Source organism: Rana temporaria, chromosome 9 (assembly GCF_905171775.1).
Source record: "Rana temporaria chromosome 9, aRanTem1.1, whole genome shotgun sequence".
Lineage (NCBI taxonomy): Eukaryota > Metazoa > Chordata > Amphibia > Anura > Ranidae > Rana > Rana temporaria.
Window position 1 is genome coordinate 51,073,307 of NC_053497.1, and position 20,264 is coordinate 51,093,570.

Genomic DNA, 20,264 nt, shown 5'->3' on the forward strand with positions numbered 1-20,264 from the left:
CTGCAGAACATCGCTGCAAATACTTCACAATGCACAGGAATTTTATGTTTTATTCATAAATTAAATAAATACATTGGGCCATATTCTCATAGAAGTTACGATGGAGTATCTCAGGATACTCCATCGTAACTCCCTTTTTTGGCCCGTGTATCTATGCGACTGATTCTTAGAATCATTTTCGCATAGATACACTTAAGATCCGCCATCTGTAAGTCACTTACACTGGCGGATCTTAAATGTAATGACGCCGGCCGCCGCTAGATGGCATTTACGTGAAGGACTCATTTGCGTATGCAAATGATCCTTCTACGCCGATTCCCGAACGAGTTCGCGTCGCGTAACCGTCGCTAACGTCGTTTGCGTAAGCGGAAATTTAGTCCTGCTATATGAGGAGTAAATTTCCGCAAGTCCCACGTAGGCCATGTTACGGATGGCGTCGGGTCCGCGTCGTGTTTTTTTCGTCGGGTACGTCGTTTCCGTAAGTCGTTCTTGAATACGACTTTACGTCAATGACGCACACGTCGGCGTCATTGACGTTTTCCGCCGAGAACTGGAGCATGCGCACTGGGCTTTTTGAAGCCCGGCGCATGCGCAGTTCATTAGAATCGGGGGCGCGCTTAATTTGAATACAAGCCGCCCCCTTGGAGATCCGCCAGGCTACGCCGGGGCATTTACACTCCGCCGTCCCAACTTATGGAGCAAGTGTTTGGGGAATACAACACCTGCTCCTGTAAGTTGGGACAGCGGAGTGTAAGTGCCTTAAGCGCAGCCCGCGGATTTTTAGAGAGAATATGGGCCAGTGTCTAAATAAATACATTTATTTGTTTGGAGAACATATGCTGATAGGTGGTATAACGTGTCAGGTTTTCTCTGCCACCTGGCACACTTTTTTCATTTATCATAGTGAGACTTCACCTTCTTCAGAGTCCTTGCATCTAACAAACACACATCAATGCTTTATACATGTGCAGGAGTATGAATAAATAGTTAGGACATACAACTGCTTTATAAATAGACCCCTTAGTTTAATAAATATGAACACATTTAGCATATAAATAATTCAGCATAATTTATTTGCAATACATTCAACCACAGTGGTATGTCAGCTATATAAACTGCGTTATAAATTGGCTCCTTCTAAAAAGGCTAATAAATATAAACACATTTAAACATAAAAATATTTAATTATAATTAAATTGCAATGCATTTGACTGCATGCTTATGCTATAAGCCACTGATCCACTGATCCCTTTTCCAAAGTCACAGACCTCAACCTAGTATGCAAACCAGAAGTCTAGTTTACAGTTCGGAGGTTACAGGTTAGACTGATCAAAATGGTTCCTTTTGAAGTACTATCAAGTACTGTCAAGTCAAAAATCACAGCAAAACTGTCTTGTTACCATCCTACATTTGGTTAACAGAAATTACAGTAAATAATTTCTATAGTTATTACGTAATGCAGTTCAAAACATCCTCACACTGTCAACAAACTAGAGCATTTAAAAAGCTACAACCCCAGTTCTTTCAGACCAGTCTGGTTTATCAAGCCTCTTATAAACACAGTGGGGTTGATTTACTAAAACAGGAATGTACAAAATCTGGTAACCAATGAGCTTCTGTTTTTATTTTCAGCTGTACCAACCCATAGGGTGTCAGTACTCTAGACAAGGTTGTGTCTGCAATTGAGAGGTTCATGCATTTGAGAATAAATATCTTGTAAGAAACATAACTGCGTTGTTGGTGGGTGCTTTGTAGTCTAGGCACACTGGTTTGGTCTTCCATACATTTCAATGTCATCTCTTTGGACTTCTGGTCTTGGAAAGCAAGTTCTTTCCCGTTGTATTACTCCCCCTTCTGGGTCTGTTAGTTGATTTGAAGGACTCCACTGTCCATAGTGTGTAGAGTAGCTTGGGTAGCTCCCCACTCTGTATATGATATAATGAGCACAACCCGCAAGCTGTATAAAAAGAAAGTATAGATTTTTAACTTTGGTACCAAAATAAGTAAATAGTAAATGAATGACCATCAAATCATGCTGCATTTCTAAGATTTATGATTTAAAGGGTCTTTCTCTTAAAATTGGTTCTTAAAGTGGTTGTTAAGCCACTATCTGATCTTTATACCATCCCCTCTGTTCGATAACAACCTGTGTCCTAGTGCCTGTGCTTGATTTCACAGTGCCTCCCAGTGCTCATAAGACTCCCGACTCTTTCCTCTCCGGGAAGGAGAGGAGGAGAGAGCCAAGAGGCACTGTGATAACAGGTAGAAATTTAGATTTGTTTTTAAAAAGCACAGGCACTAGGAGACAGGTTGTTATCTAACAGAGGGGATGGTATAAGAATAAAATAGTTTTGTAGCAGTGGGGAGGAGAGCAGTGCAGCGCTAGTAAGAGCTGACAGGCAGGGAGGGAAAGGGGGAGAGAGGACACAGGAGAAACAGGAGAGCTGCAGATAGCAGCGGATGACGGAGGCGCGAAAAACTGTGCCCGGTGTCAGCCATGATATACTGTGGTCAGTTTACAGGGGGAGGACAGAAAATCGCAGGATCAACCAGGTTTTTTAGGTTATAGAGAAGACCAAATTACACAGCACAAGCAATGTGCTGTATAACATGCTTTAACCACTTCAGCCCCCTTCCTGACCAGGCCACTTTGTGCAAAACTGTACTGAGTTGCTTTAACTAACAATTGCGCGAATCGTGCAAAGCTGTACCCAAATAAAATGTATGTCCTTTTTTTTCCCACAAATAGATCTTTCTTTTGGTGGTATTTGATCACCTCTGCGGTTTAAATTTTTTGCGCTATAAAGAAAAATGCCAAAAATTTGGAAAAAAAAAAAACAATATATTTTACTTTCTGCTATAATACATATCAAATAAAAAAAAATAAAAAGACCTGTTTGAGGATGCCGACTAATCTGTTGTGTTTTGCCATGCATCCGAGATATCTTCAAGCTGTAAAACTAATGTTACCATGTGACTGTGTCCTACACTCTAGTATGATTACTTGTTTCGATGATGTATGACATTCTTTTGTATGTACAAAAATTCCAATAAAAAACTTAAATGGAAAAAAAAAAAAAAATCTATATTCTTCATCAATTTAGGCCAATATGTGTTCTGCTACATGTTTTTGCTAAAAAAAAATATCCTAATAAGTGTTAAGTGTTTGGTTTGCACAAAAGTTATAGCATCTACAAACTATGGGATAGATTTATGAACTTTTAATTTTTTTATTGTTTTTACTAGTAATGGCAGCGATCAGCGATTTTTAGAGGGATTGCGACATTTGCGGCGGACAAATCTGACACCAAGTGACACTTTTTGGGGACCAGTGACACCATTAGAGTGATCAATGCTAAAAAAAAAAAGCACGGTCACTGTATAAATGACACTGGCAGGAAAGGGGTTAACATCAGGGGTGATCAAAGGGTTAAGTGTGCTCCTAGGGAGTACTTTTTAACTGAGGGGGATGCTGTGACTTGAGGAAGCTTAACAGAAACACAAGATCTCCATTTTCCTCCCTCACAGAATGGCGGTCTGCCTTGTTTACATAGGCAGGCTGCTGTTCTGCCTCTCCTGTGAACGATCAGCGAATCCGGCAGCTGTTGCGGCCGCCAGACCCACTGATTGGCTCCCATTGTCTCCAATCACAACCAGAGCCCTGGAAAGAAATCATGTACAGGCACATGATTTTGCGCTTAAGGGCCCCCCTGTCACAGTATATGTGTGTGGGGTGGTACTTAAGTGGTTAAGGCAGCAGGATCCATTTTTTTTTAAGTTAACTAAAACTTTAAGTAACATGTAAAGTCTTCTGGGCTGAGTCAATCTTTGTATTTTTATACAGTATGTCTAGATCATTCAACAGTGAGGCCTACCTTCCTAATTATAGACTTCGCTCCTGTCAACCTGGGATATTTGTGTGTTCCCACCCATCTTTGCATGTTTTATTACCCCTGGTGCATTCACCAACATGTAAAGTAAATAAGTAAGCAAGGAAAACAATCCATGCCGACATGCATAGTGGGAACCCCTCATAATGTCCCTGAGAGACATCAGAACTTGTCAAGTGGTTTAATTCTTCAGCACCTACCAGCTGCTAAAATATTTCTGAGTGGACTACCCTCTAAATATTCCACACACATAAGAAATTTGCTTGTAGTAATTTCAGTAGTATGAGTTTACATTTAGTTTATATATGGCCCTACATTTTTGTGTTTCTTCCACTGCAGATAGAGAGGCAGCTTAGGCTGAGAACAAAGTAAGCTGCTAACAAATTATAAAGGGGTTGATTTCGTAAAGACAAATATGCATTGCAAGTGAAGGTCGTTTAGTTCCCTTATTGTTCGTTTCATGTTAATTTCCCTTTCTTTTTTTTTTTTTGCTGCCCCTATTGAAATTAATTTACCTCTAACATAGGCCTTATGGGCTTCCCAGATTGTAGTCTTTGTGACATCCGGAGTATTGTTTATACAAAAAAATTGTTCGATTTCTTTTATTAAATTATTGGTCACTTCTACATCTTCTATCTTTAACCTCCATGTCCCTTTCATTCTATCCTTGAATGTGATTTTTACTTTTACCGGGGCATGGTCTGAGATTGTTATTTTTTCTATTGTGGTTTCGACTACAGACTCCAAGATTGCATGGTCGACCAAAATGTAATCCAATCTTGTGTACATATCATGTACCGATGAGTGAAATGTATAATCTTTTTTACTTGGGTTTGCTATTCGCCATATGTCTAGTAGCTGGTTAGTATACATTTTTTTTCTAATCTGTTTCAATTGTTTAGTTTCTCTCATTGGTGCACCAGATGTACTGTCAAGGCCATGATCCATCGAGAAGTTTAAATCTCCTGCGACAATCAAATGCCCTTGTTTAAGCTCCTCTATGGCTTCTAGGATCCCTTTAAAGTATCTTTTTGGGTATTTATTGGGACAGTAAACATTTACCAACGTATACTTTATTCCCTGTAGGGTCCCTTTCAGGAATAAAAAACGGCCTTCTGGGTCTACTTTCCTTTCCTCCATCTCAAAACGTATGTTTTTCCCTATTCCAATAGCGACTCCTTTTGCCCTTTTATTTGGGGAGTTCCCATAGTACCAGGTTGGGATAGCTCGTGAATACATTCTTATATTTGAATCCAAGGATATATGTGTTTCCTGTAAAAAAAACAATCTCTACAGCATATCTTTCCAGTTCTCTTAGTACCATATGTCTTTTTTCCGGAGAATTCAGTCCTCTTACATTATATAACATAATTTTAACCTGACTTTCTGTTTTAGTGTAAAGGAATACAGCGGTGTTGCTCTTCTGTCTCTAGCCTTCTGTTTGCACAGCAAAGAAACCCTCAAATAAAAAAGTATATATTTCTATGAGGTTGACATTTTTTCTAAAATCTTAATCAAACCTGATTTTACTAAAGGTATCCAATTTAATACTTACCCCAAGTAATAATCCCACCAGCATTCCGGCAGCCAGTAAACCAAACAAGATAATTGCCCAAATTGGTACTGTAAGAAAGAATACAAATAATAAATAGTTTAAAGTTTGGGTTTCCCCCAGGAGGTCATCAGTCTACATATGAGTACAATTTTTATACAGATCTGACAGCGAATGAGAGCATTGTTTATAGGATGAAGTGTAGAAATCCCTCAATTACACCATACTTATATATGTTGATGTGTGAATGGAGGTAGGGGTATTGAAAGACCCAGAATCTCCTGGGGATGGTAGAAATTAATGGAAAGGACTTCCCTCAATATCCCATGCCAACACTATTTCCTGTTTGACAAATCCTCAACTCTATTTTGAGGCACCTGGAATCACCAGAAAAGTGTATAGGTTTAACAAACTTTAATTGTATTTTAGAGCCACAAATAGGAGTGAAATGAGATCAGGGTATCAACGGGGCACTAACTCAGGGGAGAAAGGGGTCATAATTGTAATTGAACTTTAAATGGCCACTATAAGGGTCTGTTTTTTTTTTTGTTTGTTTTGTTTTTTAAGGCCGGAACATTTTTACATGCCCAAAGCACTATGGGTTAGCTAAAGAGATAGTAAAATAATAATCATATCCCTTCAGGCAGGTAGACTCTCACCAAAATCTCCCAATGAGCCATTTAAAAAGGGATGAGTCATTGCAGTGATTTTATTGCCTGTGTGTAAATGTGAATTTTACAAACATTAGTATTTCTATCAAAAATAGGGCAAAAAGCCTAGAGATGATCATGTGACAATGTGCTTAAAGCTCCACCCAGAAAGACCATAATAAATATAGAGGCAAATATGTATAAAACCAATATACATTCCCTTTACAGTGACTATATGGTAAGTATTATAGTTCAATGAACATAGCAACAAGATTCCTTTACTAGTAATGTCTCGTACACACGATCGGAATTTCCAATAAAAAAAGTCAGATGGAATTTTTTCATCGTGTGTATGCCCCATCCTACTTTTTCCATCGGAAATTCCGACGGACTTAGAAAGAGAACAGAAAAAAAGAAAACATTTCTATTGAAAATTCCGTTCAACTGTATGGAACTCTGACGGAGAAAAAAACATGCATGCTCAGAATCAAGTCGACGCATGCTCGGAAGCATTGAACTTAATTTTTCTCGGCTCGTCGTACGTGTTGTACGTCGCTGCGTTTTTGGCGGTCGGAATTTGGTGTGAACGTGTTTATGCAAGACAGCTTGAGCGGAATTCTGACGGAAAAACTGATCGTGTGTACAGGGCATAAGAGGTGCTAAATTTGAATTCTCCATTTGCTTTAGAATCTCCCTCAGCAGTGAAAGTGACTCTCAATATTGGTAACAATAAGTTCCAACCAATACCCACTCCTTTCGAGATTTGACTCGAGTTCCACCTTAAAATAAGTAAAATAAAATACCGTATATGGTACCTGTGCATTGGGAAATATTAACTACAACTGGCTTCTAGAAATTGCTACGTTGATGTGTATTTAGGATAAGCCATTCACAAATTAATATTTTGATAGAGGAATTGCTTACATTGTGTACTGTCAGATAATACAGCAGCGCCATTTGCTTGTCCGCTGGTAGGAGACGTAGTTGTAGTACTGGTGGTTCCAGAAGTTGTAGTTGTTGTAGATGCAGTGGTTGTGGTTGCTGTAGTAGAGGAAGAGCCTCCATTATCTCCAGAGCTTGTGGATGTTGTAGATGATGTAGATACACCAACTGTGGTAGTAGTAGGGACAGTGGTAGTAGTTACTAATGTACTGGAGGTGGGATTTGCTGGAGTAGTGGGGACTGTAGTAGATGCTGCTGTAGTGGTTGTAGTACTAATTGGAGTTAATGTAGTTGCAGGATTTGCAGAAGTAGTTAAAGCAACAGAAGTTGTTTCTGTAGTAGTAGTTGGTGCAGAGGTTGTAGTGGGGTTAGAAGTAGTAGATGAAGCCAAATTAGTAGTGGTAACAGTTAATGTGGTAGTTGGTGGTGTTGTAGTAGTTAGGCCTGCAGTGGTGGTTGGTATTGCAGTAGTGGTAGGCATAACAGTTGTAGTTAATACTGTTGTGGAAGAGGGAACTGAAGTAGTAGTTGGAAACTCAGTAGTAGCTGATGTAGTGGTTGTTGAAGTTGTGGTACTAATTGGAGTTGCTGTTGTTGTAGCTGCAGATGTAGTTGAAGCAGCAGATGTTATACCTGCAGTAGTAGTTGGTGCTGAAGTGGTTGTAAAAGCAGTGGAAGTAGTTGAAATAAAAGGAGTGGTAGTAGCAGTTATAATAGTAGTTGGTGGTGTTGTAGTAGTTAGGGATTCAGTGCTGGTTGAAACTGCAGTAGTAGTAGTTACTAATGTACTGGTAGTTGCAGAAATTGCAGAAGTAGTTAAAGCAACAGAAGTTGTTTCTGCAGTATTAGTTGGTGATGAAGGTGTAGTAGAGGTAGAAGGAGTAGATGAAGCCAAAGGAGTAGTGGTAACAGTTAAAGTGGTAGTTGGTGATGTTGCAGTAGTGGTAGGGACAACAATTGTAGTTAAAACTGTTGTGGAAGAGGGAACTGCAGTAGTAGTTGGAGATTCAGTAGTAGTTGATGTAGTGGTTGTTGAAGTAGTAGTACTAATTGGAGTTGCTGTTGTTGTAGCTGCTGCATTAGCAGTTGATGCAGTAGAAGTTGTACCTGCAGTAGTAGTTGGTGCTAAAGTTGTAGTGACAGTAGAAGTAGTAGATGAAGCCAAAGGAGTAGAAAGACCAGTTATACTGGTAGTTGGCAATGTTGTAGTAGTTAGGGCTTCAGCAGTTGTTGAAACTGCAGTAGAAGTAGGATTTGCTGTAGTACTTGGGGCTACAGTATTAGTTTGTGATGTAGTAGACTCTGCTGTAGTGGTTGTTGAAGTTGTAGTTGGAATAGTAGTAGGAGTTGGTATTGTAGTAGTAGTAGGAGCTGTTGTAGTAGTCAAGGCTTTAGTAGTAGTAGAGGTTGAAATCACAGAAGTAGTTTGCTGTGTGGTACTTGTTGGAATTGTAGTAGTGAGTGTTTCAGTACTGGTTGGCACTGCAGCAGTAGTTGGAAGGATAGTTGTAGTTGTTGTGGTAGTAGTAGGAGTTGCCATGGTAGTTGATGCTTCAGTAGTACTTGTTGTAGTAGGAGTTGGTGTGGTTGTTGGGGCTTCAGTAGTACTTGTTGGTGCCAAGGTAGTAGTTTGCTGTGTGGTAGTTGGCAGCATTGTAGTAGTAGGGGGTTCAGTACTGGCTAACACTGAAGAAGTAGAAGAAACAGTAGTAGTTGGTGTTGTTGTAGTAGGAATAGTAGTTGGGGCTTTAGTAGTACTTGTTGAGGCCAAAGTAGTAGTTTGCTGTGCGGTGGTTGGCAGAATTGTAGTGGTAAGTGTTTCAGTACTAGTTTGCAGTGCAGTAGTTGTGGCAACAACAGAAGTAGTTGGTGTTGTAGTTGTTAGAAGAGCTACAGAAATTGGTAGTATTGTAGTACTAGGGGATTCAGTACTGGTTGGCACTGCAGTAGTAGTAAAAGCAACAGTAGTAGTTGGTGCTGTAGTAGTAGTAGGAGTTGGCGTGGTTGTTGGGGCTTCAGTAGTACTTGTTGGTGCCAAAGTAGTAGTTTGCTGTGTGGTAGTTTGCAGCATTGTAGTAGTAGGGGGTTCAGTAGTACTTGGTGCCAAAGTAGTAGTTTGCTGTGTGGTAGTTGGCAGCATTGTAGTAGTAGTAGGGGATTCAGTAGTACTTGTTGATGCCAAAGTAGTAGTTTGCTGTGTGATAGTTGGCAGAATTGTAGTAGTAGGAGATTCAGTAGTACTTGTTGGTGCTAAAGTAGTAGTTTGCTGTGTGGTAGTTGGCAGCATTGTAGTAGTAGGGGATTCAGTAGTACTTGGTGCCAAAGTAGTAGTTTGCTGTGTGGTAGTTGGCAGCATTGTAGTAGTGGGGGGTTCGGTAGTACTTGTTGGTGCCAAAGTAGTAGTTTGCTGTGTGGTAGTTGGCAGAATTGTAGTAGTAGGGAGTTCAGTAGTACTTGTTGGTGCCAAAGTAGTAGTTTGCTGTGTGGTAGTTGGAAGCGTTGTAGTAGTGGGGGGTTCAGTAGTACTTGGTGCCAAAGTAGTAGTTTGCTGTGTGGTAGTTGGCAGCATTGTAGTAGTGGGGGATTCGGTAGTACTTGTTGATGCCAAAGTAGTAGTTTGCTGTGTGGTAGTTGGCAGCATTGTAGTAGTAGGGGATTCAGTAGTACTTGTTTGTGCTAAAGTAGTAGTTTGCTGTGTGGTAGTTGGCAGCATTGTAGTAGTAGCGGATTCAGTAGTACTTGGTGCCAAAGTAGTAGTTTGCTGTGTGGTAGTTGGCAGCATTGTAGTAGTGGGGGGTTCGGTAGTACTTGTTGGTGCCAAAGTAGTAGTTTGCTGTGTGGTAGTTGGCAGAACTGTAGTAGTGGGGGGTTCAGTAGTACTTGTTGGTGCCAAAGTAGTAGTTTGCTGTGTGGTAGTTGGAAGCGTTGTAGTAGTGGGGGTTTCAGTAGTACTTGGTGCTAATGTAGTAGTTTGCTGTGTGGTAGTTGGCAGAATTGTAGTAGTGGAGGGTTCAGTAGTACTTGTTGGTGCCAAAGTAGTAGTTTCCTGTGTGGTAGTTGACAGAATTGTAGTAGTGGGGGGTTCAGTAGTACTTGTAGTAGTAGGGAGTTCAGTAGTACTTGTTGGTGCCAAAGTAGTAGATTGCTGTGTGGTAGTTGGCAAAATTGTAGTAGTGGGGGGTTCAGTACTTGTTGGTGCCAAAGTAGTAGTTTGCTGTGTGGTAATTGGCAGAATTGTAGTAGTGGGGGGTTCAGTAGTACTTGTTGGTGCCAAAGTAGTAGATTGCTGTGTGGTAGTTGGCAAAATTGTAGTAGTGGGGGGTTCAGTAGTACTTGTTGGTGCCAAAGTAGTAGTTACCGGTGTGGTAGTTGGCAGATTTGTAGTAGTGGGGGGTTCAGTACTTGTTGGTGCCAAAGTAGTAGTTTCCAGTGTGGTAGTTGGCAGAATTGTAGTAGTGAGGGGTTCAGTACTTGTTGGTGCCAAAGTAGTAGTTTCCTGTGTTGTAGTTGGCAGAATTGTAGTAGTGGGGGGTTCAATACTTGTTGGTGCCAAAGTAGTAGTTACCTGTGTGGTAGTTGGCAGAATTGTAGTAGTAGGGGGTTCAGTACTTGTTGGTGCCAAAGTAGTAGTTACCGGTGTGGTAGTTGGCAGATTTGTAGTAGTGGGGGGTTCAGTACTTGTTGGTGCCAAAGTAGTAGTTTCCAGTGTGGTAGTTGGCAGAATTGTAGTAGTAGGGGGTTCAGTACTTGTTGGTGCCAAAGTAGTAGTTTCCAGTGTGGTAGTTGGCAGAATTGTAGTAGTGGGGGGTTCAGTACTTGTTGGTGCCAAAGTAGTAGTTTCCGGTGTGGTAGTTGGCAGAATTGTAGTAGTGGGGGGTTCAGTACTTGTTGGTGCCAAAGTAGTAGTTACCGGTGTGGTAGTTGGCAGATTTGTAGTAGTGGGTGGTTCAGTACTTGTTGGTGCCAAAGTAGTAGTTTCCAGTGTGGTAGTTGGCAGAATTGTAGTAGTAGGGGGTTCAGTACTTGTTGGTGCCAAAGTAGTAGTTTCCGGTGTTGTAGTTGGCAGAATTGTAGTAGTAGGGGGTTCAGTACTTGTTGGTGCCAAAGTAGTAGTTACCGGTGTGGTAGTTGGCAGATTTGTAGTAGTGGGGGGTTCAGTACTTGTTGGTGCCAAAGTAGTAGTTTGCTGTGTGGTAGTTGGCAGAATTGTAGTAGTGGGGGGTTCAGTACTTGTTGGTGCCAAAGTAGTAGTTTCCGGTGTGGTAGTTGGCAGAATTGTAGTAGTGGGGGGTTCAGTACTTGTTGGTGCCAAAGTAGTAGTTTCCGGTGTGGTAGTTGGCAGAATTGTAGTAGTGGGGGGTTCAGTACTTGTTGGTGCCAAAGTAGTAATTACCGGTGTGGTAGTTGGCAGATTTGTAGTAGTGGGGGGTTCAGTACTTGTTGGTGCCAAAGTAGTAGTTCCCAGTGTGGTAGTTGGCAGAATTGTAGTAGTAGGGGGTTCAGTACTTGTTGGTGCCAAAGTAGTAGTTTCCGGTGTTGTAGTTGGCAGAATTGTAGTAGTGGGGGGTTCAGTACTTGTTGGTGCCAAAGTAGTAGTTTCCGGTGTGGTAGTTGGCAGAATTGTAGTAGTAGGGGGTTCAGTACTTGTTGGTGCCAAAGTAGTAGTTTCCAGTGTGGTAGTTGGCAGAATTGTAGTAGTGGGGGGTTCAGTACTTGTTGGTGCCAAAGTAGTAGTTTCCGGTGTGGTAGTTGGCAGAATTGTAGTAGTAGGGGGTTCAGTACTGGCTGACACTGCAGTAGTAGGAGCAATAGTAGTAGTTGGTATTTCAGTGGTAGTCAGAGCTGCAGTGGTAGTAACTGGCGCTGCAGTTGTAGCTGCTGTAGTAGTAGCTTCAGTAGTTGTCGCTGTAGTAGTAGCTTCAGTAGTTGTCGCACCTGTAATAATTATAGTAGGATTAGTTTGGGCTGAAGAATATCTTTAAATAATAGAAATTGTTTTTCCGGCCCCTTTCACACTGGGGCAGTGGAGGCGTCGGTGGTAAAGCGCCGCTATTTTTAGCCGTGATTTCGGCTGCTAGCCTCAGTGTGAAAGGGGTCTAAATGAAAATAAAATGACTTCCATAACACAATATTTATTCTGTACAGGTGGAGTAGATAAGGAGCGTGTTTATCACGTCCCACCCAATAGTATTTATTTTACCAGTTCTCACTATCAGGGGGGAGAAAATCCCACAACAAGGTGAAGCTTCACCAGAAGATCTGCTTCACAATTCCGATGATTTCCATGTAACCGGCATTTGGTGTTCTGGAAAAACTAAAACCTGCAAAGTATTTGTATCCTCAGATAAATAAAAACACGTTTAGGTATGGTCATGTGCTCCGTGATCGCGCCCGTGGGACCCGCAAACCCGATCGCCGCCGGGGTCCCACGTTCGGGTCACAGAGCTAAAGAACGGGGAGAGGTAAGTGTAAACAAACCTTTCCCCATGCTTCCTAGTGTGACTGCCACTGATCCTCTGTTCCCTCTTATAGGAAACGACGATCAGTGACGTCACATGCAAAGCCACGCCCCCACACAGTAGTAAGCACTCCCTAGGAAACACATAACCCCTTCAGCGCCCCCTACAGGTTATCGCCTTCACTGCCAGTGTCGTTTTCACAGCAAGAGTGCATTTTTATAGCACTTTTCGCTGTGAAAATGACAATGGTCCCAAAATAGTGTCAAAAGTGTCCGTTGTGTCCGCCATAATGTCGCAGTCACAATAAAAATCGCTGATCGCCACCATAACTAGTAACAAATAAATATTAATAAAAATGCCATAAAACTATCCTCTATTTTGTAGACGCTATGGGCCAGATTCACGTACACTCGCGCAAAACTGCGGCGGCGTAACGTATGACATTTACGTTACGCCGCCGCAAGTTTTACGGGCAAGTGCTTGATTCTCAAAGCACTTGCCTGTAAAGTTGCAGCGGCGTAGCGTAAATCCCCTGGCGCAAGCCCGCCTAATTCAAATAATCCGGGTAGAGGGCGTGGATCATTTAAATTAGGCGTGTTCCCGCGCCGAACGTACTGCACATGCGCCGTCCCTAAAATTTCCCGACGTGCATTGTGCTAAATGACGTTGCAAGGACGTCATTGGTTTCGACGTGAACGTAAATGGCGTCCAGCCCCATTCACGGACGAGTTACGCAAACAACGTAAAATTTTCAAATTGCAACGTGGGAACGACGGCCATACTTAACATTGGATACGCCACCTAGGGGGCATGTTTATCTTTACGCTGCGTATCTCTTACGAAAACGGCGTAAATTTACTGCGAGGGGCAAGCGTACGTTCATGAATCGGCGTAACGACTCATTTGCATATTCTACGCCGACCGCAATGAAAGCGCCACCTAGCAGCCAGCGTAAATATTGCACCCTACGATACGACGGCGCAGGCCATCGTATCTTAGGCGTGTTTAAGTGTATCTCAGTTTGAGAATACACTTAAACATATAACTTTGGGCCTATAACTTTTGTGCAAACCAATCAATAACCACTTATTGCGTTCTTTTACCAAAATTATGTAGAAGAATACGTATCGGCCTAAATTGAGGAAAAAATGTTTTTTTTATTATTTTTTTGGGGGATATTTATTATAGCAAAAGGTACAACATATTGCATTTTTTTAAAAATTGTTGCTCTATTTTTGTTTATAGCGCAAAAAATAAAACCTGCAGAGGTCATCAAATACCACCAAAAGAAAGCTCTATTTTTGGGGAAAAAAAGGACGCCAATTTTGTTTGGGAGCCATGTCGCACGACTGCGCAATTGTCAGTTGCCAAATCAACGCAGTGCCGAATCGCAAAAAGGGGCCAGGCCCTTTACCTGCATAATGGTCCGGGGCTTAAGCGGTTAATTAGAGCTCTCTGATATCACTAGATGCTTGAAAGTTGACTGTATACTTCACTTCTCTGAGTCTCTGTTAAAAGAAAAGTGGACCCCATGCACAACAAAAAGGGGTCCTATAAAATAAATACTTGCGTACATTAACCACTTAAAGGGGTTGCAAAGCTTTGTTTTTTATTTTCTAAATAGGTTCCTTTAAGGCCCCTTTCACACTGGGGGGGAATTGCCGCGGGATTCGGCCGCTATCGGTGCGGTATTAACCCCCGCTAGCGGACGATAAAGGGTTAATACCGCCCGCAATGCACCTCTGCAGAGGCGCATTGCGGGCGGTATTACCGCGGTTTCCCATTGTTTTAAATGGGAAGGAGCGGTATACACGCGGCACCTCTCACCGCTCCAAAGATGCTGCTGGCAGGAGATTTTTTTCTCTCCTGCCAGCGCATCGCCTCAGTGTGAAAGCCCTCGGGTTTTTACATTGAGAAGGCTGGGCAGGAGTTTTTCAGGCGGTATTTAGGCGCTATTTTTTTTTTTTTTTTAACTTCTCAGTGGGAAAGGGGCCTAAGCTAGTGCATTGTTGGTTCACTTACCTTTTCCTTCCATTTCCCTTCTAAATGTTTTTTTTCTTTGTCTGAATTTCTCACTTCCTGTTTCTCCTCAGTAAGCTTGCCCCCAACATCCATGGGGGTTACTCAACCAGAACAGCTAACTGAGGAGGAACAGGAAGTAAGAAATTCAGACAAAGAAAAAAAACATTTAGAAATGAAATCGAAGGAAAAGGTAAGTGAACCAACAATGCACTTGCATTAAAGGAACCTATTTAGAAAATAAAAAAACGAACCTTTACAACCCCTTTAAGCCCCGAACCATTTTGCTGGCCAAAGACCAGAGGACTTTTTTGCGATTCGGCACTGCGTCGTTTTAACTGACAATTGCGCAGTCGTGCGACGTGGCTCCCAAACAAAATTGGCGTCCTTTTTTTCCCACAAATAGAGCATTCTTTTGGTGGTATTTGATCACCTCTGCGGTTTTTATTTTTTGTGTTATAAACAAAAATAGAGCAACAATTTTGAAAAAAAAAACAATATTTTTTACTTTTTGCTATAAGAAATATCCCCCAAAAAATCTATAAAAAAACAAACTTTTCTGTAAAAATGACATTGGCAGTGAAGGGGTTAACCACTAGGTGGTGCTGAAGGGGTTAAGTGTGTCCTAGGGAGTAATTATAACTGTTAGGGGGCGTGGCTACGAGTGACACGTCACTGATCGCTGTTCCCGATGAGAGGGAGCAGATGATCAGTGACAGTGTCACTAGGCAGAACGGGGAGATGCTTGTTTACACTTGCCTCTCCCCGTTCTGCAGCTCTGTGACCTGATCGAGGGACACCGGCAGACATGGAGTCCGCGTGTCTCGCGGGCACGGTCACAGAACTCACGGTGGGAATTTTAAAGTGACGTAAATATACGTTTCTCTGCCCAGCCGTGCCATAAGTAAAATGTGGGGGATAGGGGGCCGGACACAGCAAGGTGTTTTTTCACCCTAATGCATAGGATGCATTAAGGTGAAAAAACACAAGGGTTTACAACCCCTTTAACCACTTGAGACCCGCACTGTAAATGAAAGATGTCCACAGCGCGGCTCTCAACTGCCGGGTGGACATCCCTGGACGTCCTTTTATTTGCATTCCCCGCGTGTGCCAGTGGGGGTGCGCAGTGGGGAAAAACTGTGCCCGGCGCATCGCTGAGATGCGCGTGCCTGGCAGCCGCGATGTCCGCCAAGTACCCGCGATTGGCAGTGACAGAGCAGGGACGTGGAGCTCTGTGTGTAGGGAGAGAGGAGACTGATGCTGTGTCCCTTGTACATAGGGACACAGATCGGTCACCTCCCCCAGTCATTCCCCTCCCCCCACAGTAAAAATCACTCCCAGGGAATACATTTAACCCCTTCCTCGCCCCCTAGTGTTAACCCTGTCCCTGACAGTCACATTTATACAGTAATCAGTGCATTACTATAGCACTGTTCGCTGTGTAAATGTGAATGGTTCCAAAAAAGTGTCAAAAGTGTCCGATGTGTCTGCCGCAATATCGCAGGCCTGACAAAAATCGCAGATTGCCGCCATTACTAGTAAAAAATAAATCATAAATCTATCCCCTATTTTGTAGGTGCTATAACTTTTGCGCAAACCAATCAATAAACGCTTATTGCGATTTTTTTTTTTTTTTACCAAAAATATATAGAAGAATACGTATCGGCCTAAACTGAGGAAAAAAATATTTAACATTTTTTTTTGTTTAATATTATTATAACAAAAAGTAAAAAATATTGGGCTGGATTCAGATGGTGTATCTATCCGCCGGCGTAACGTATCTCAGATACGTTACGCCGCCGTAATTTAGGGCGCAAGTTCCGTATTTAGAAACAACTTTCGCCCTTAGTTACGGCGGCGTAACGTATCTGTGTCAGCGTAAGCCCGCCTAATTCAAATGTGGATGATGTGGGCGTGTTTTATGTATATTAACTGTGACCCCGCGTACTTGATGTTTCTTTACGAACGGCGCATGCGCCGTTCGTGAAAAAATCCCAGTGCGCATGCTCAAAATTCCGCCGCAAATCGTCATTGCTTTCGAAGTGAACGTAAATTACGTCCAGCCCTATTTGCAATGCTGCTCTCGGGCACAGCGCTGGATCCAGATTAGTCTCAGGTAGGTATTTGGGGGAGGTTGGAGGGGAGCTGACCATGGAAGGTTTTTACCTTAATGCTGAGAACGCATTAAGGTGAAAAGAACAAAGGCTTATAAATATGTGAAGTAATTAGTATAACATCTTTAACACTACAGAGTTATGCACTAAATATCTTTTGTTAATCCTGTGGAGTACACAACAATCGATCTTATGCAAAGCTGATGTTGGATACGGTATAATAAATGTATTTACTTATTTTGAAATGATTATCTTATGCATATAATATTTTGCTTTGCACAAATCTCTACTTTTAAATGTTTTAATAGGTGGTTTCTGAATGCAGCAGTGAAGTAAAGCACAAGAAAATATTTGTGACAAAATTATAATATTTAGAGTTGTTTTTCCTGCTAGTGAACATGCCTGAAATTCTTAATTGATTAATCCCCTAAATAGCAATTATAATCAGTCTGATTTACTAATACTCTATGGGAAACACTACGAGGCAGTGCCCATAGGGAATACACAAGGGATTTCCTGCCAAAGCTCCATGGCAGTTTTCCTGCCGGGTTCTCGGCTTTCCCCTCGGTTTTCACGGCAGACTTTTTACCGTCGTGAACACCGATCATGTGGACTGGGGTTCAGTCTTCAGTGAGCAGAGAGCTGATACCTGTCGGTCTCTGGCTTTCTGATTTTTCCCTCCAGCCCTCACTGGCGTGTCAGGCTGTGGAGAGGGTGGAAGCAGCTGACTTGGGCCCTCAGCAGTGTGCTGAGAGGCTGAGCCAGCTGCCCCTCAGATATTTCGGTGGATTCCAACATTAAAGTTAGGATTGATCCAGAGTCAGGATCAGTTGAGTGACGTCAGCTAACAGCGGACTTTAGCCCGCTGTCGGCTGAATCTGGGTCACAGGGGTGTAGAACCAACTGCAATCCTGTGACCCACACTAAAAAAAAAGTAGGTCCAAAAGAGCCATGGTCCTACTTTTCCTTTAACATTAGTTTTAGCCATGATCCAACAAAAAAATTGTTTTGAACGAAATTGGGCTTTAAGACCAATTTTCTGAAAAATTTGGTAAACTGCCAAGAATTTTGATAATAATAAGTGTGGGTATTTTACAGTAGCAAAACCCAAAACTATTCTTGGATCTTCCAGTCAATACAGAACTACGGCACAATTGTTAATTTATTTTGCACAAGCATTACTGAACATACGGTAGGACTTGACATGATTGTGAACATAAGAAAAACATGCTGCTTTAAAGGTTACTATTACTTGCTGTGCCTTAGCAACTTTGTCATTTAGGATTAATCTTTAAATAGTATAAGATCTGCAGAAATTACCGCGCTAAGCTTCCTCCAGGGCACAGCAGATTTAGAATAAATTACATTTCTTTTTTCCCACAGCAACTACATTTTACTCCACCTTCTACACTAGAAATAATGAAACATTTAAAGGGTTGCTACAGTATAGGGAAGGAGACACTTTTTATAATAAAATTTACAGTTGCCTGCTATGTTACGTAGACTATGAGATCTAATGGTTTTATTTTAAAAAATTCAATTGTTTAAAAGAAAAACATGTAACAGAATGTCAAAATCACAATATAAATAAATAAAACATTACATACCTGAGCCTTGGGCAACTGGAAAGTGTAAAAAAAAAAAAAAAAAAAAATATTTAGTATCTTATGCAAATAAATCACAAAAACAAAAGTAAATTATTCTTTGGTCAGTAAAAGTATATTTGGCAATATTTTTTTTTTTTTTAAACCAGAAAATACCATTCTCTTCCTAGACAGATTCACCAAGACCTAACAACAAGGCTATTAATAAACAACACTCAAGCAATAATAATTGATACATTAATTATTTATCACTAGGGATGAGGTCCAAGTTTGCTGCTATCATGGGTTTGTGGTGTCTGGACCCAGTGAACTAATGCAGAAATCCACCATAGTAACCATAATGCACTGTTCGGCCTTTGAATGCAGGTCAGATGCCCCAATAATAGGGCTTTGGATAAGCCAGTCCCTTCACTATAAAAGGATGAGGTAACAGCAACCATACTGACAATGTGCTTTAGCTGTGGTAGAGAAAGCAGATATTAGGATTGGGCGTGTATGCATTGGGGGGGTCTCTTAAAGGAGATGAAAACCATTACTGAATGTTTGGTAGGTATTTGCATCACGGAGAGTGAAGAGGGATTAGAACACTTGTCAGTTTTTTGTTGCGATCTGTGTCCTATTTAGGGAGATTCACCCTCCCTAATTGTCTGTAATTACCGACAATCCCAAATTTTGGGCTGTCGCCAGAACAGAGGGGAAATATTTCAGTAGAGACACTAGTTCTGGATTTCCTAACTTTGGAGCAGTTTCCTGTAACTTCCTGTTTTGGCTATGAGACAGGAAGTGAAGGGAATGCTCTCCATTTAGTTTCCTTTACTTTAAAGCAGAACTAAATCCAACTTCGTTTCATTACTGCAGAAGACATGTTATGTTATTTCTTTTCTGTGTGAACATACACTTACGCTTGCAGTCTATTGATTGCATACTTGAGTTGCGTATGCATGTACGTTCTTGGCACACTCTGGCTGTGCCGCAATGACTGACTCCCGTGCATATGTTCGGGATGATGTCATCCTCCACTGGCCAATCGTGAGGCTGAAAAGCCAGCACCTGGAGGTAGCCCATGGAAAAGATGACAGTGGTCGGCGGCGGATGTAACTGTCACAATGCTGGAAGGTGGAGCTGGGAGTTTAGTTCTGCTTTTGCGATAGAAAAGTCATGCGCTACCACTGCTGACTTGTGTTAGGAGGTGCCTGCTCCAGGTAGGTATTTGCATCACGGAGAGCTTGGGGTTAGGGGGAGGGAAGGGTTTTTAGTTATTTTATCCTTTGCTATATCTTAAAGCAAAGTTTCCCTTTAAGTACTGGTGACCCCCTGACATGCCACATTTTTACCTAGTTTTCACAGGTACCCAGATCCCACTTCCTCTCCTGGTGCAGTGGCGCAGAGCGGAAGTTCACCCCTCCCTCCTCCCTCCCTGCAATCTTCTGGGACACATCACATGTCCCAGAAGATTGCCCGGACATTCACAACGATCAGGGCGGCTTGCAATGCCGGCGTGGCAGAGAGGAGGGGGAGAGAGATGAGCCGTGGGACAGATGAGTGTCTGTTTATTAAACGTCAGCAGCTACACCTGTGTGTAGCTGCTGACTTTTAAATGGGTGGAACTCCGCTTTAATGCTGTTAATGTTTTGTAGCAACCCACAGCCTGTCCACAGGCACGACCCTGAGTACAGACTGTATGTGTTTTTTCACAGGGCATGCTTCTTAATCAGTGCTGTTAATTGTTTTTCACATTCCCTTTTTAAAGCAGACCTTTTACAAAAATGAAAAGTCCACTCAAATGAAAGCCCCTATCTCTCAAAGTTAAATTGCCTGCAAGAGTATGTGATTGGGTGATTAACAGGCAAGAAATTGTGGGAGACAGGGGCAGAATGTTATCACTTCATAACACAAAGTGCCCAAACAAGGACCTTTATATGAGTATCTCCAGCTACTATTTTCATGAAAGCTGGTGATTAAAGTATTAATAGGCTAAGCAATATTTTCATATTAAAGCTTGTATGAGATTTTTGTGGTTGGGTTTACATCTAC

General features: G+C 41.9%; 1 protein-coding gene across 1 annotated transcript in view; it reads right to left on the reverse strand.

The window, feature by feature from the left end:
• Positions 1-757: 757 nt before the first annotated feature.
• LOC120914549 (mucin-2-like) overlaps positions 758-20,264 on the reverse strand; it is a 36,640-nt gene continuing 17,133 nt past the window's right edge. Inside the window, exons 4-8 of the mRNA XM_040325226.1 lie at positions 11,817-11,969; positions 10,669-10,742; positions 7,017-10,080; positions 5,446-5,513; positions 758-1,957 (exon numbers count right to left, since the gene is read on the reverse strand). Of these exons, the coding sequence (XP_040181160.1) occupies positions 1,757-1,957; positions 5,446-5,513; positions 7,017-10,080; positions 10,669-10,742; positions 11,817-11,969 (3,560 nt within the window). The 3' untranslated portion in view covers positions 758-1,756. The remainder of the gene's footprint in view (positions 1,958-5,445; positions 5,514-7,016; positions 10,081-10,668; positions 10,743-11,816; positions 11,970-20,264) is intronic.